This window comes from Aspergillus uvarum (genome assembly GCF_003184745.1).
Source record: "Aspergillus uvarum CBS 121591 unplaced genomic scaffold BO82scaffold_83, whole genome shotgun sequence".
Taxonomy (NCBI): Eukaryota; Fungi; Ascomycota; class Eurotiomycetes; order Eurotiales; family Aspergillaceae; genus Aspergillus; species Aspergillus uvarum.
The window spans coordinates 1-13,361 of NW_020291380.1; the positions used below are offsets into that span (position 1 = coordinate 1).

Consider the following 13,361-nt stretch of genomic DNA (forward strand, 5'->3'; position numbering starts at 1 on the left):
AACTAGATTATCACCACCTTCTTAAAATGGGTTGGGATCGTCATGGAATAAACATCCACCTCTCACCCTCCTCCGTTGCGCTTCATTCCCCCCCACCCCTTTTTTTTTTTTTTCGCAATTGCTTATCCAGGCAAATGACAGCTTGCCAGAGTGGAACCATGGGGGAACAGGCAGACCAGACCAGACAGCCGATGAAACCAACCCAACCCCGACCCACTGATCAGCGAAGCGCGAAATAGGGTAGGTGTCGTACGAGGAACTTACACAGTACTTACCCGACCAAGGTTGACAACCACGCACAACTGCAAAGGGACGAGACGAGAGAAGTTAAGAATTACACTTTTGAATTTCATGGTAGGTTTACTGGATGACCCTCAACTAAGTTACTCCGCTGCGTCCACCCGGTACAGTGCATTGAGTTTTCTCTTTTAATTCCTGCTTCTTTCCCCAAAATTTGACTTTTGGGTCGTTGGTTGTTTTCTCCATGTCGGGGAAGCGGGAAGAAGATGATCTCCCCGAAAGAACCATCGCATGAACTATTGTTTATCTTGGGTCAATCCCAACCCTTCTTTTTCTTCTTCCATCAAGGTTGAGATTAACCTTTTCGACTATCTGATGCTGTGTGATGGGTGATACATAGTCGTGGTTGCTACTTCATCTTTCCATTCCAGCCGGTTGGAACCAATCAGGCGTGAGAATCACATCATCTAAGTCAACATATTACGTAGCTGTGTCGCAACTCCCCTCGGGCTGCAAGGGGAGAAAGGCGGGGAAACGCTGGCGGCTTCTCTATAGCTTGTTGTTGTTTGTTTGACTGTACATTATGGATCATTACCTACCGGGCCGAACGACAGAGCAAGAAAGGAGGGGCACGACGGCGAGAGGTCCATACCAAGTCACCGACAAGAATAAACGCCTCTTACGCGCCCCTGGCAAGCAAGCCAACGGGGATTCGCGTTTCGCAACGTTTGACCTTGGCAAAAGGGGACCTTGCGAACGAGAAGAAAAAGTGAAGCTCCAGCTGTTATCCAACTCAAGCCTAGTCTACTAAGTGGACTTTCACTACGTACTAGAAATAAAATCAGCCATGCCAGTTCCAGTAAGTCGTGAAAGTGTGATAGGCTGCCAGGACAACAATGTGAAGTAGAATGATAAATGGCGCTGGAGCTAAAATAGACCACCTTAGTTTGATGACGATGATGGGAAGACCTTACCCAAAAAGTCAAAAAGCGGGAGGAGAAGAGAAGACGCAGACGCACAGCGCTAGCCGGTTTGAGGGGATGGTTGAGTGGGCTCGGGGGGCATGTGCGGGTGCTGCGGCGGAGGCATTTCGCTTGGACGGGGCGGGGAAGAGCGAGGGGGAAAAAACCACCAAAGGAAAAAAAGAGAGGAAAGGGGAAAAGGCCGAACAGACGCAGCGCTGAAGAATTCTGAATATAGCCACTTCCAGCAATAGAATAGAAGACATGTATTCGGTGTGTCTCACAGGCACACGCCGTGTTAATGTTGATTCGGTCTGAGGAAATTGACCATTGTTTACCTCGCTACCCCATATCGCGGGGTTCGGATTCCGGGGGGGGGGGGGGGGAAAGGGCCATTGCAGTTTAGACCTTATGACAAAACAATATCATGACAAGGCTTCAAGCACGAAGCACCTTTGGCATGCAACTGCTATATTCGGACAAGTAGTACCAAGTCGGGTATTTCTCCTGGTTGTTACTAGTGGTAGTAGAGTCCTACACTACGTCTACTGTGGTCAACAGATACAAATGAGATCGGCGCTTATTAGCACAATTAAAAAAAAAATTACGGTCGCTGATGGTAAAATACACACAAGCATTCTATTGTAAAAATGTCGATATCACTCCATTCGAAAATATTTGTTAAGTTTGACTGGCAGCTTTACTGCAGACATACAAAGTGAGCCATCAACACATGCAAAACAAGACTGGCTAATGCATTCGGTCACAAGAAGTCGTGATCTTGAACCTTGAAGCTGCGGAATGGAACAAACATAACGCATTCTTGGAACGTGGAGATCCCGATGCTACATGCCCGGGTCAAGGGTTAGAATGCGCTACATAACAATGCGTATACATCAGACTCCTTTCAATCCTCCATCTTTTGACTTAAGAAGGGACATGAAATCCTGTAGATCTTTCCCCCTTCCGAGTGGCGGGGACAGTAGAGATCAAGAGCACAGAGCGAGACTTGTCAAAAGCATCGCTTCCGAGAATTTCACAATTTTCTCAAAATATCTGCCTTGGTCTTCGTGCAGGTGGTTTTTGGGTAAAGCGCATGAGCAGCAGGCTCTTTCATATTCTTCGGATGTATTGATCGTAGAGGCCGCATGGCATCCAGAATGGCCCAGGGAACAGGTTGCCCAACATTTGGGCTGCACCGATGCAGGTCCATGTCAATGGATTGCGGATATATGATTTGGGTTGAATAGCGGCATTCCCGAGTAGTACCGTAGAAGCGAGCGTTCGGATAACGATAGAGGCACACATTGGAAGACCAGCGTTTCCCCGTCGGCTTGTGACCTGGGTACTGATTCGGGTACAATCGGTTAGAGTAGGTGACGAAAGACACGGTTCATGTTGATGTTGTTTGGTTCGTCCGAAATAAAATCACGAGTGTTGGTCTATTGATTCCGTCTTTCAACGAATGAAGCCGACCATGGACGCACACCGGCTGCAGTAGTAGGAGTTCATGCCGAAACGAACCACACCCGGGGATGACTCGTTCTCAAGGCTCATGGAGCGCTGGCATCTCGAACAGCGGACAATGTCGAAGTTCATTGAGGTTGGACTTGAACTGGCGGGAGAAGCGACGACCCCTTTAGGAGTTCCGGTGGGTGGGTGTTGGACTCGAACAGAAGACGAACTCATTTTTTCCCGACCGATTGTGGCGGCCCTATGCCGAACAGTTGAGGCGAGAAACTCCGTTGCTCGCGGAACAGTTATTAGAGATAGAGGCGGAAGGACGGATATTTAAATGAGTTCAAGCCTAGTGGCTGTGCCGGCTGGTGGTCAATTGAACGGGCGGAAAATTGGAGGAAAACGATGTGTAGAAGTCGATGGTAGGTAGAATAGGAACCACCGGATCAAATGTCTCTTTCCCCGCGAAATCCTAGGCAGCAGTAATAGACCACAGAGGCGAGGCGAGATAGATTGCAAAGGGAGTTGCGATAGGTAGGTAGGTAGTGGTGGTAAGGGAGGTGTAGACAGATGTAAGTAGTGGTTGGTGACTGAGTAGATGGTTGAAGTCGTGGCACAGGTAGGTATGAAATAAGAGCGACCGGAGTAGCGATCAGATGATGAAAAGGAGTTCGGAGCTCAAATTCCAGCTGGGCTGTAGCTGCTGGAAATATCTCTATATGACCAGAAAGCCCAGCGCCAAAAGGAAGTCCTCAGGGTCAGATCGATCTCCACTTCTTTCGCTCCGTAATTGCACCAGTCTGGTTTAGCGGGAGCAAAATAGTACGTGGTAGTAATTTATAGTGATTGCCTCAGGTAAAACGGTAAAACCCGAAAATCGAATCTCGGGAGTAAGGAAAATTAAAATCCAATGATAAAACAGGGGTAGGATAGGATGTGCAAAGCTGATGAAACTAGGTGACCACCACCACTACCACCACAACAACAATCATAACAACAATAATAACAATAACGAGGCTAACAACTCAAGACCGTACGCATGAGGAATAAGGCAGCTGATACTATAAGCAGCTGCATGGAATGTGGGGATCAGGTTTCAGACTTGATGATGATTTTTCCACTGTGTCCGTCAACCACAGGAAGATTTGTTTGAAGTGGTGTTGTTCTGATGAGGCAGCTGCTCGGGTCCTTTATCAATGCAGCAATCCATGTAGGGGTGGATGATGGTGGTGATGGAACGATGCGTTTAATAACTAAGGTTGGGATTTGATGAGATGGACCGGAGAAGCGGCAGCCGACTCTCATGACTATCGAATGGTTGGCTGGTTATCCTACCGAGTAGTTGGTAGGAGTACCTTGATTTACTACGTAGGTAGTAAGTTGTAGGTGTAATTTTGAAATATACCACTGGACTTGATTTGTCCTTCTCTGTTGTTGGTGGTTCCTGGATGAACGAACCGGTGATGCGAATCTTTTCCAGTTCTCTGGAGTGCTTTCCCTGTGGCATCATCACCTCCATCACCTCCACTTCACCTCATTATCTATCATCCTGGTTAATTCGATTGTTCAACCACCCCTGTTACTCGGTCGCATCTTGGGCAACCACCAATTGGGACTTGGTTTCATACTATTCAAATCTACCGCTTTGCATTATTGTTGAACTATGATGATGTGCGTTCAGACGTATCTTTGTTTGAACCCCTCCTCCCTTCCCTCTCCCCCCCTCCCAGTCATAAATTACGACTACTTACGTAGTGAGTCTGATCCTGATCTCAACTGCAGACAAGCCACAATAACCCACTTGCAGTTAATCGAGGCTTGGTGCTATGCATCAATCTCCCTTCTTCCCCTCCATAAACTATTGTCTGCATTCGTTTTGTTCTGCTGCACCGACACCCAGGGTCGTGTCGTCATGACCAGCGCTGCAGGGAGGGTGGGAAGTCAAAGGGTGCAAGACGGTGGCGATCACTAGAATTGTCTGGTTCAGACTCGGATCTGCCATTCTTTCTCTGCCCATTCAGGGACTGGACAACTCGTGGCCTACTTTCATCAGTGGCTCGACCTATGAGGGAAGTATATCTGACAATCAATCTGTATCGGCTCCCGCCTGCTGGGTGACTCCACCCGTTCCGTTCCATTCCTTCCATTCCATCTGCTGCTACTACTGCTGCTGTTGTTGTCTTTAGTCACGGCAACATAGTTCACAGGAGGGCGACGTACTATTGAAATTGATGAATTATGGACCAGAAACCATTAGCCGGGCGGAGCAGATGGCCCCGCCTGCATTTTGAGAGTTAAGGAAAGAAACGGTCTTTTTTCCTTCAATGATCGCAAGTAATATTAATCCAGGTTAGTGATTTGCTCTGCTCGTCATCGATCAGTGGAACATGCGGTGGTCATCGAAACTCAGGCTCCCGCGCCCAGCCAACCCCGTCGGTCCAACCAGGCGGTAAATCCCGCGCTGATGACTACGACTGATAACCAAGCCTCAATTCATCGGGATTGTAGATATCAGATGGCATTCCTTCCCATTGGCAGAGAAAGTTTAGTCTCGTCATCTCAACTTTCGTCTTTCGTCTTTCGTCGATTTCGCCATTGCCTTCAGCAGGTCCTCCCAGAGTTGGGCCCGAACATTAGCAACAATTCATGTTACCGTGATGATCCATTTGTCTATGTCTACGGAGTACCTGGTAGTGCCTGCACTTTGGGCCTTGGGCTCTGGGCTCGAGCGTAATAGCGGCGACGACCGACGGCGTTGCTGCATGCGGGAAAGTCGTGAGTTGTGAGTTGTGTGAGGCGGTCTTTTGGAGTGGGACTCCACCTTCCAGTGTTTCAGAATGTCCTGTCAGACTCGGACATGAAGGATGCGGACGATCTTGCTCCAGTCGCCCTGCTCATCGGGTTCCATCATGTGTTGCTGTCAAACCATAATTCTTGTTCTTCTAAGTCCTGTCTGCCGCCTTGTATAGATGTATGATAGAAATTAAGGTCATGGTTTTTAGGCAGGAACCATCGCAGCAGTCCAACCGCAGCACTGCACCAGTATCTCCCTCGTCCAATTCGTCCTAAACAGTACCCCAACTGTTTTTACGTTTTCGTCATCGCTTTTCCCTCTACGGAACTCAATTCCGCTATTCTGGGCGCCATCATTGTCATCGCTGCTGGTCGAATGGATTGTGTGCTCCATGCCTTTCCGGAGCCACTAATCCCATTTTTTTTTTACCCAGAGTCTTGGGTACGCTCCATTTTCCAACTTTCTAAGAGTGGATTTGGGGATTCTGTCTAGGTAAAAAGCGAGCGCTCTGCTAGGAGGGAGCAACTTGCGATTCGCTACGGTCTCGCTAACGACTCAGTGCGGCTAGTTTTTCATGGTGGAAGTGGAGAAGAGCAGTAGGAAGCCAACCGAAAATACGGATGGTTAGAGGCCCCTTCAAGTCCTTGCAAATGAAGTTCGCAATTCGCGGTGCGATTGGAGAAGAAAGACTAGATACCATTTGTACTGAGTACGTCGTCCTCAATGCTCCCCCTAAATCGACGGTGAGGCATTTTCCTAGTCTCTGCACCCGCTGCCAACTCTTTTATTCCCGGCTTAGCGTCTACATACTAACTTACCGTTCGCTTGGGAAGCCTCAAAGCAACTTGGAACATTCCCCTAATTGCCCGTAATGGAACCGTGGCCGCCAACTTACAGGAGGCCATGGGGATATCTTCCCCCGCCGGGCCCCCCCTAATAATGACGAACACAGCGTTCTCAAAGCAAGGGTTACTTACAGTTCTAAATCTTAACTGCTCGCTAACAAGCTATCTGATTTCAATTATTGTCATTGTGTTGCTTCTTGTCCTACCGACAGATAGGCTAACTTCAATCATCCGTCATTGCGTTGAAACCTGCAGAGCTGCAACATCTACTCTCGTTTTCACACATAACAGTTACCTGTGCGCTGAGACGTTCTCATTTCCTTATCTGTTGGCTGAAAGTTATTGCCGGGACTCCAATACAGCCTAAACATTACATTCGCCTGATAGCAGCACTGCCAGACTGGGACGATGCGCACATGTCATGGCAATCGTGCGAGGTATGCGCCCGGCTGCAGAGTGGTCGCACGCACGTATTCAGAGCGGTGGCCGATGGTGACACACGGGCATTGACAAATCCCCCCAGAGGCGCTCTCCTGGTGCAGGGACCTCAGTCTAACTCGCACCAACTGACTGAGATCGTTAGTAGTCATCAGATGCAAGGACTATTGACTGAGACTTGATCTCAGCGTCTGCATGATGCCGTAATCGCGCGTGCATACCTAAGCCGCCTTCATCATCGGGGTGGTCAAGCACCGGGACCAAACTATTATTGCCCTATCATTTTACTGGAGCTGGATGCAGGAGCTAGTTCCAGATCGCTAACTAGCTATTCTAGCAGGGCTTAGTCTACTGATCATGATCAATAGTATGGACCGATAATTTTCCAATAACAGGTGTTGTGGTGTGAGGATCATCATTATCGCAAGCCTCTCTAGATCCAGTGGCAGGGGGGGGGGAAGACGGGGAGGGGCTTGAAGGCTGCAGTGCTGCAGTGCTGCAGTAGGTGGGCAGGCAGAGCGTTACGCTGACATCATTTCACATGCTTGTCAGTTGAGGTATTTCGAGGTGTCTTCATTGCTCGACGCGGATCCCGGCGGCTTTCCCTCAAATCAAGAATTGGTTGCCCTGTGGCGGCTGCCGAGGATGGATAGACAATACGAAGGAGGGCCAGACAGGGCAGAGACAAGGGCACAGCAGAAGAACAATAAAAACCACTAACTGTTCCTGCCCAACGTTGCTCGGCACGGCACGGCACGTAGAAAAGGAATAAGATGAGGCCGTGGTTTCCGGCCTCTGCTCTTATCGCGAAAGAAGACACTCGACCGACCGACGGTTGGCTGTTGTCTGTTGGTTGGGGGAGGACCACCACTAACCTAAGAAGTCTGGAGGAGTATCCATGAGGATGGAATGAATGAATGAATGAATGAATGAATAGTGTTTTCCAATCCTTCCAGGCTCCCTCCCTCCCTTTGCCCGTTGCATGAATATGGCAACGACGACGTCATGGTTGAGTAGAGGACTCAGTAAGTTAATCATGGCTCACCTCAGGCTGGCACCTCACCGGCATTTCTCCTTCTCATCACCATGCGGTAAGGAACACCAAGAAGGAACATTGATTAATTCACTGAGTTATTCGTCGGTCCCAACAACTACCTAACTACTACTACTAAGTCACTTACTTACCTTACTTACTGTACAGTAACTAGCTCACAGTTTGGTTGTTGTTGCTCCCGCCCGTGTGATTCTCACGTTCCGGCAGGTACGGAGGAGCAAGCAATTCAGGTTCAACAGTTCTCCATCCTTCCTTTGCCCCGCCACCCCGCCCTGAAGCTGTTGACCGAAACCCATCCCTCCTCTCTCTCCTCTCCTCTGCTCTGCTCTTACTCACTTCCCCCCCTCATATTCTCGCTTGGGCAGATCAATTATCCTTCTCCCCCCAAATCCCTCTCTCTCTTACATCGCCTTTTTTTTTTTCTTCCCTACAAGCTACCGCTTGCCTTTCACAATGGCTGCTTCTGCTCCTAATCTCTACAGCTTTGCGAATACCGATGCCCTGGCCCAGCAACTGAGGCCTTATGTCCTCCGTATACAGAACTCCGCCTTGAATCGTCACAGCACTTTTCGTGTTGCTGTCTCTGGTGGTTCCTTGCCGAAGGTGCTGGCGCAGGCTCTCCTCGCGCCTGGAGATGGCTCCGAAGAAGATACTGCTCAGTTCTCCAAGTGGCACATCTTTTTCGCTGATGAGCGCGCCGTACCCCTCGACCACGAGGACAGCAACTACCGTTTGTTGAAGGATGAACTGCTCGATAAAATTCCAGCGGATATGGGGGCTCCCACCGTGCATACGATCGACCCCGCTCACGTCAACGATGAGGATCCCCAGGAGCTGGCCGACCTGTACCAGGAGGACCTCATGCGCTCCTTTGCGGCCAAAGATAGTGTGAAGCTGCCTGTCTTCGATCTCATCCTCTTGGGATGCGGGCCTGATGGTCACACCTGCAGTCTTTTCCCTGGCCACGAGCTTCTCAGAGAGAAGGATGCTTGGACGGCAGCTATCAGCGACTCACCCAAGCCGCCTCCGAAGCGCATCACCCTTACTCTGCCGGTGGTCACGCACGCTCTCAACATCGCCTTTGTCGCGACTGGAGGTGGAAAGAAGGATATCATGAAGCAAATCTTTGATGCCGAGGAAGGAAGAGACTTGCCATCCTCGTTGGTCAACCAGGGAGCCGGTGAGAAAGTCAGCTGGTTCACTGACCATGCGGCCATTGAGGGCGTCGCCTTCCCGAGACGTGGCAGCTTGTAGTTGATGAGCGCATATGGGCCAAATTGATTTCGTTCGATCAGAACTACGTGCGCAGGTAATGTGAGAGATATGATAGCTATCAGTTATTGCGCTTTTGCACGATGCAGTTCCGTGATGGAAATGACTGAGGGAAGTGGATGGGGTTGGGAGTTTGATGAGCGCTGTCGCTAGGACTGGATGACTTGTCCCGCCTTTTCTATCTGCGAGTTTCCCTTCTAGACTTCCGGAAAAGTTTGTGTTGTTATCATGTGGATATCACAGACCGCTTCTCGATGAATGGACGAATGCTATAATCACGTGAAGTCGCCCCAGTGCTTGGCAGACGAGATCTGAAGCTCCGTACGGTCCGTTCGGTCAATGGTTGAAAAGATCAAGGGTCATAATTATCATGAGTATAAGTTCCAGTTCCTGTAGTAGCAGTGTTGAGGGTGACCAACTTTGACCATACATGCGCAACAACCCTGCTGGAGGTGCTCACCGGGCTGAGCCAAGCTTCCACTGGGTGATGCGGAACCTTCACCGCAGCTGCCTCCGTCCGGAACTGCCGCCTTCAGCTGAACTCAGACCTCCACCTCTGCGACTCTGCGCAGGCACTATTTACATCGGTAGCGAGAAGAGGCTATGTCCTGTCTACGAGGCTCAATCCTAAATACATTGTGTCTTCTAGTCAACTTAGCGCCCGCAAATGTCTTGATCTACCATCATCATGCCGATTCCAACGCGCTCCCTTTCCCTCCGTGAGCCCCGTACCAGTAAGGTTAGTTGCATCTCGTCATCCCTTGATTACCTCTCTCTCATTTCAAATGACCGCAATGGCCTCGGAACACCTTTGACAGTCTGCTCTGCTTTATGCTTCTCTTGGGTGCTATACCAATCTCGCTGTTTCCTGATTGCTGACACAAAAATCATCAGCCATTGACCACCGGGCGCTCTACTACCACCAAAGCCAATCCTCCCACAACTTCGACAGCAGTTGGCGGCAAATCTTCTTATCCTGCCACCGGAAATGAGAATATCACAACACGAAACAAGAGCCTTCTGCCAATACGTGACGATGTCCGCTCTGCGAAGCCCTCTCGAATCCAGCAGCCGGCAGAGACTCGCCTGTCCCAGCGGCCGACCAAGATCGGGGGAAAGGGGTCTCAGCAGCAAGGTGAACCTTCGACACGCGAAGCGACCGCAGCAAGTCGCCGCCAGAGCCTCATTCGACCCAGTCCCCTGAAGCCTATTGGACCTGTGAAGCCAACCGCTACGCTAAGCACCCCTAAACAGGCCACTTTTGCACCAAGTCCATTGTCTCCCTCCAAACAAGAACTAGCTCATAGGCAGGATGGACGGCCCTTATCTCCCAAGAAAGCAGATATGCCTCCCCCGTTGCTCCGACCCAGTCGCTCCGCATCCTTGCGACAGCCAGTTAAGCCCAGCTCCAGCACGCCGTCCATCAGTCGCGGTCACGCGCGTCATCGAAGTCAAGGGGTCACGCCCAATGTGAGTCGAGCGATAGGCAAATTGGAGTCACCTTCACCGAGCACCATAACTCCGACACGTCCGAGAGCTCAGATTTCGTCCCAGCCGCAAGCTCTACTATCCAAAAAGGCGGTCAACCCGGCTACAAAAAATCTGACTGTCACCATCTCCGAGGATGCGGATGCTTCTTCATTACCCTCATCCTTCCCCGAGCTTGCAGCCTTGCAGACAGAGCTTTTACAACTAAGCCTTACGCACTCCTCATCTCTTCAGCAGAAGACGTCCTGGACGGCCCATGTCGAAGCTCAACTCCGAAAGGACTACAGCTCCGTGGCCACTAAATACCGCGCCGCGCTCGCTGCAGAGCAGGATTATCAGACGAAACTCAATGGACACGCACTGCATTGCTGGCTTCGAAATTCTGGTGAGCACGATGGCCCACTCGGATTTGCGGAGCAGATTCGGGTACTCTCGCAGGTTGCAGAGGACGTGTACATGGTGACGGAGTCTCCTGAAGGGCAGTACACGGTGGCCGTGCAGAAATTTGAAGAGTGGTTTCAGCGGATGGAAGAGATTCGGCACCACCGGCTGCTGTACCATGAGCACGAAATGTACGACGGCGTTTTCATTGATTCCTTAGACCGCACTTGGCAAGAAGAGGTGTCGACTTTATCTACAAAATTGGACTATTGCTCGCGGCAGCTACAAAGCCTGGACCTCTTGGGCTACGGAGAATTGGAGCGATTCGACGGCTCTGCGCTGTTTCGCATGATTAAGCACCTCGAGGAGACGGTGAACCTGATGATCGAGGAGCTGCACACAATCCGTAAGATTGAAGGCGACGTTGTAAGAGCGGAACGGGCATGGGTTGGTCAACTTGCTCGGAAGCTGGTGAGCGCCGTGCTACCCCAAGAGCAGCGACTGGGACTCTGGAAGAAACAGACCTCCATGCAATCATGATGGATCATTTGCAATCACTTTTCTTTCCTGGCGGCGAATCCTCTGTCTCACTCACCATGGTTGAGCGGACAAAATCTGCAGAGACCAATCTGTTTATCAAACAAGCAATCCTTCTGGAAATCAGTGCACCGGATTCGGGCGAGAGATCGACTGCCGTAAGCGTTACCGGGCCATGGATTCGCTTGGCGGAACATGGAGGGGAGGGGGGATCAAACCAGCCATGCATCATGGGGTCATCAAGGGACGAAAAAACCGGTTCTGGCAGGCTCCTGGCCGCTCATTGGGAGGCCTGGCTGATTTCTACACTGGGTAGCCCTGCTCACTAGCTGCCTTGCGTCGCAAGCGATCGGGCAACCCCTTCCAGGACTTCTGCATAAAGCGACCCGGCTGTCAAAAGGGCCTGTCCCGATTCTAGAAGGTAGGCATTGCTACACCTGAAACCTTGATTTGGGCCAAGGCTAACCCGGGACCTAAACACTAGTCCACCCAAAATTTCGCTGTAGTCACCTCCTTCCACTCTGCCTGTCCATTTTACAGAGTTTTCCCCCTCGACACGCGACGCTGAAGGCCGGGCCGTATCAACAGCATTTCATCACCCCCACCGTCAACTGACTTTTGTTGAAAACGACGGTTGATACTTGCCAGATGAGAGTTCAGTGCACTGGTCAACCCCTGAGCGATTCGTGTGTGCCCTGGTGGTTAGACTGTACCACCTATGGTCATGTTTCACCGCTGGCGATGCCGACAGTAGCGTACAGATAGACCTTGGCTTCATCGAGCCGGGGACTCTTCAGTGGACTTGGGCTTCCTGTCAAAGAGAAGGAAACAACCCAACAAGGCTGCACACGTCCATACAGCCCGTATTTCTTCTCGCACTCGAGCCAGAAGCAGAGAGGTCCAGTGCAGATGAGCGGACGAAAATCCACTCCGAACCAGTTGTTGAGCTGTCAAGCCGACAATCGTCCCCACCTTGTCCCAGAGACTGTGCTGAGACAAAGCAGGGAAAACCTGGGAAAGTGGGAAGAGGAGAAGAGCAATGGATCCGGTTTTTCGTCTGACCGGGAAGGCTGTTGACCTGGAGGGCCGCGATATTACCCGCCGCTCCTCTTGCGACTAGACTGAAGACGACCTAGATCTTTCTCTTTTCTTATTATCCTCCCTATGGACCAGCCTGAGAGAGAACAGAAGATACTGTACAGAAATATGCTGCTGCATTGCCCTAGTTCATCACGGAGTCCGTGCTCCAGTAAATCATTGCTCTGCTCACTGTGGTTCGGAGTTGGACGGGAAGGGGGGGAGGGGAACGGGGAGGGATTAGTTTTGGAAGGCGAGAGAAGGTCAACGAACAGTCCGACTTTCAAGAAGCTGAGCCGGGAATAAGATCCTCACCGCGCCCATGCGGGCGGGTTGTAATGGGGAGGGAGGGATGGGTCACGATTGGATGAGCCGAGAGGAGACGGTGGGCAGATATGAGATTTATATAGAGATTGCTTTTTCGCTGGGCTTCGGCTTTGCTCAACCGACTGACGGATGGACTGACCCATCGTTTCGTTTCTGGGGGAGAGAGTTCAGCGAACGTGGGGACTTTGGTCGTCATTCCAACCTTTTTTTTTTTTTTTTTTTTTTCTTAAGAGTATGTAGTATTTTTCTTTTTCTTTTCTCTTTTCTTTTTTTTTTTTTTCTTGGGACTCCATTTTTAGTTTTGCTAGCAGCACAGCAGAAGGTAGTGTCAAGCTTAAGCATTAGGGTCATGCTCATATTAATCTCCCCCCTTCAGCCGTGTAACCTCGTACCGAGATGGGAGGTGAAGAGATGCGTATACCTCGACCTCTAGCTGCTTGCTTGCTTGTTTGCTTGCTTGCTACTCTCTTCCTCCCTTCCTTTATCTC

General features: G+C 50.5%; 3 protein-coding genes across 3 annotated transcripts; 2 read left to right on the plus strand and 1 right to left on the minus strand.

Moving 5' to 3' along the window:
* Window positions 1-2,660: 2,660 nt before the first annotated feature.
* BO82DRAFT_378729 (uncharacterized protein) lies at window positions 2,661-2,891 on the minus strand (the record flags this gene model as incomplete). The annotated part of the gene is made up of 1 exon (XM_025637645.1): window positions 2,661-2,891. The coding sequence occupies one exon, from the start codon at window positions 2,889-2,891 to the stop codon at window positions 2,661-2,663; it is 231 nt and encodes a 76-aa protein (XP_025486706.1).
* A 5,118-nt stretch (window positions 2,892-8,009) lies between these two features.
* Window positions 8,010-9,398, plus strand: BO82DRAFT_203287 (6-phosphogluconolactonase). The gene has a single exon (XM_025630626.1). The coding sequence runs from the start codon at window positions 8,245-8,247 to the stop codon at window positions 9,043-9,045; it is 801 nt and encodes a 266-aa protein (XP_025486707.1). The 5' UTR covers window positions 8,010-8,244; the 3' UTR covers window positions 9,046-9,398.
* A 353-nt stretch (window positions 9,399-9,751) lies between these two features.
* BO82DRAFT_369276 (uncharacterized protein) lies at window positions 9,752-11,472 on the plus strand (the record flags this gene model as incomplete). Its single annotated transcript, XM_025637159.1, has 2 exons — window positions 9,752-9,802; window positions 9,958-11,472. The coding sequence occupies 2 exons, from the start codon at window positions 9,752-9,754 to the stop codon at window positions 11,470-11,472; spliced, it is 1,566 nt and encodes a 521-aa protein (XP_025486708.1).
* Between the last annotated feature and the right edge of the window lie 1,889 nt (window positions 11,473-13,361).

Bases quoted from the DNA above. Each gene is read 5' to 3' on its own strand.
- BO82DRAFT_203287 (XM_025630626.1), top strand. From the start codon at position 8,245: ATGGCTGCTTCTGCTCCTAATCTCTACAGCTTTGCGAATACCGATGCC.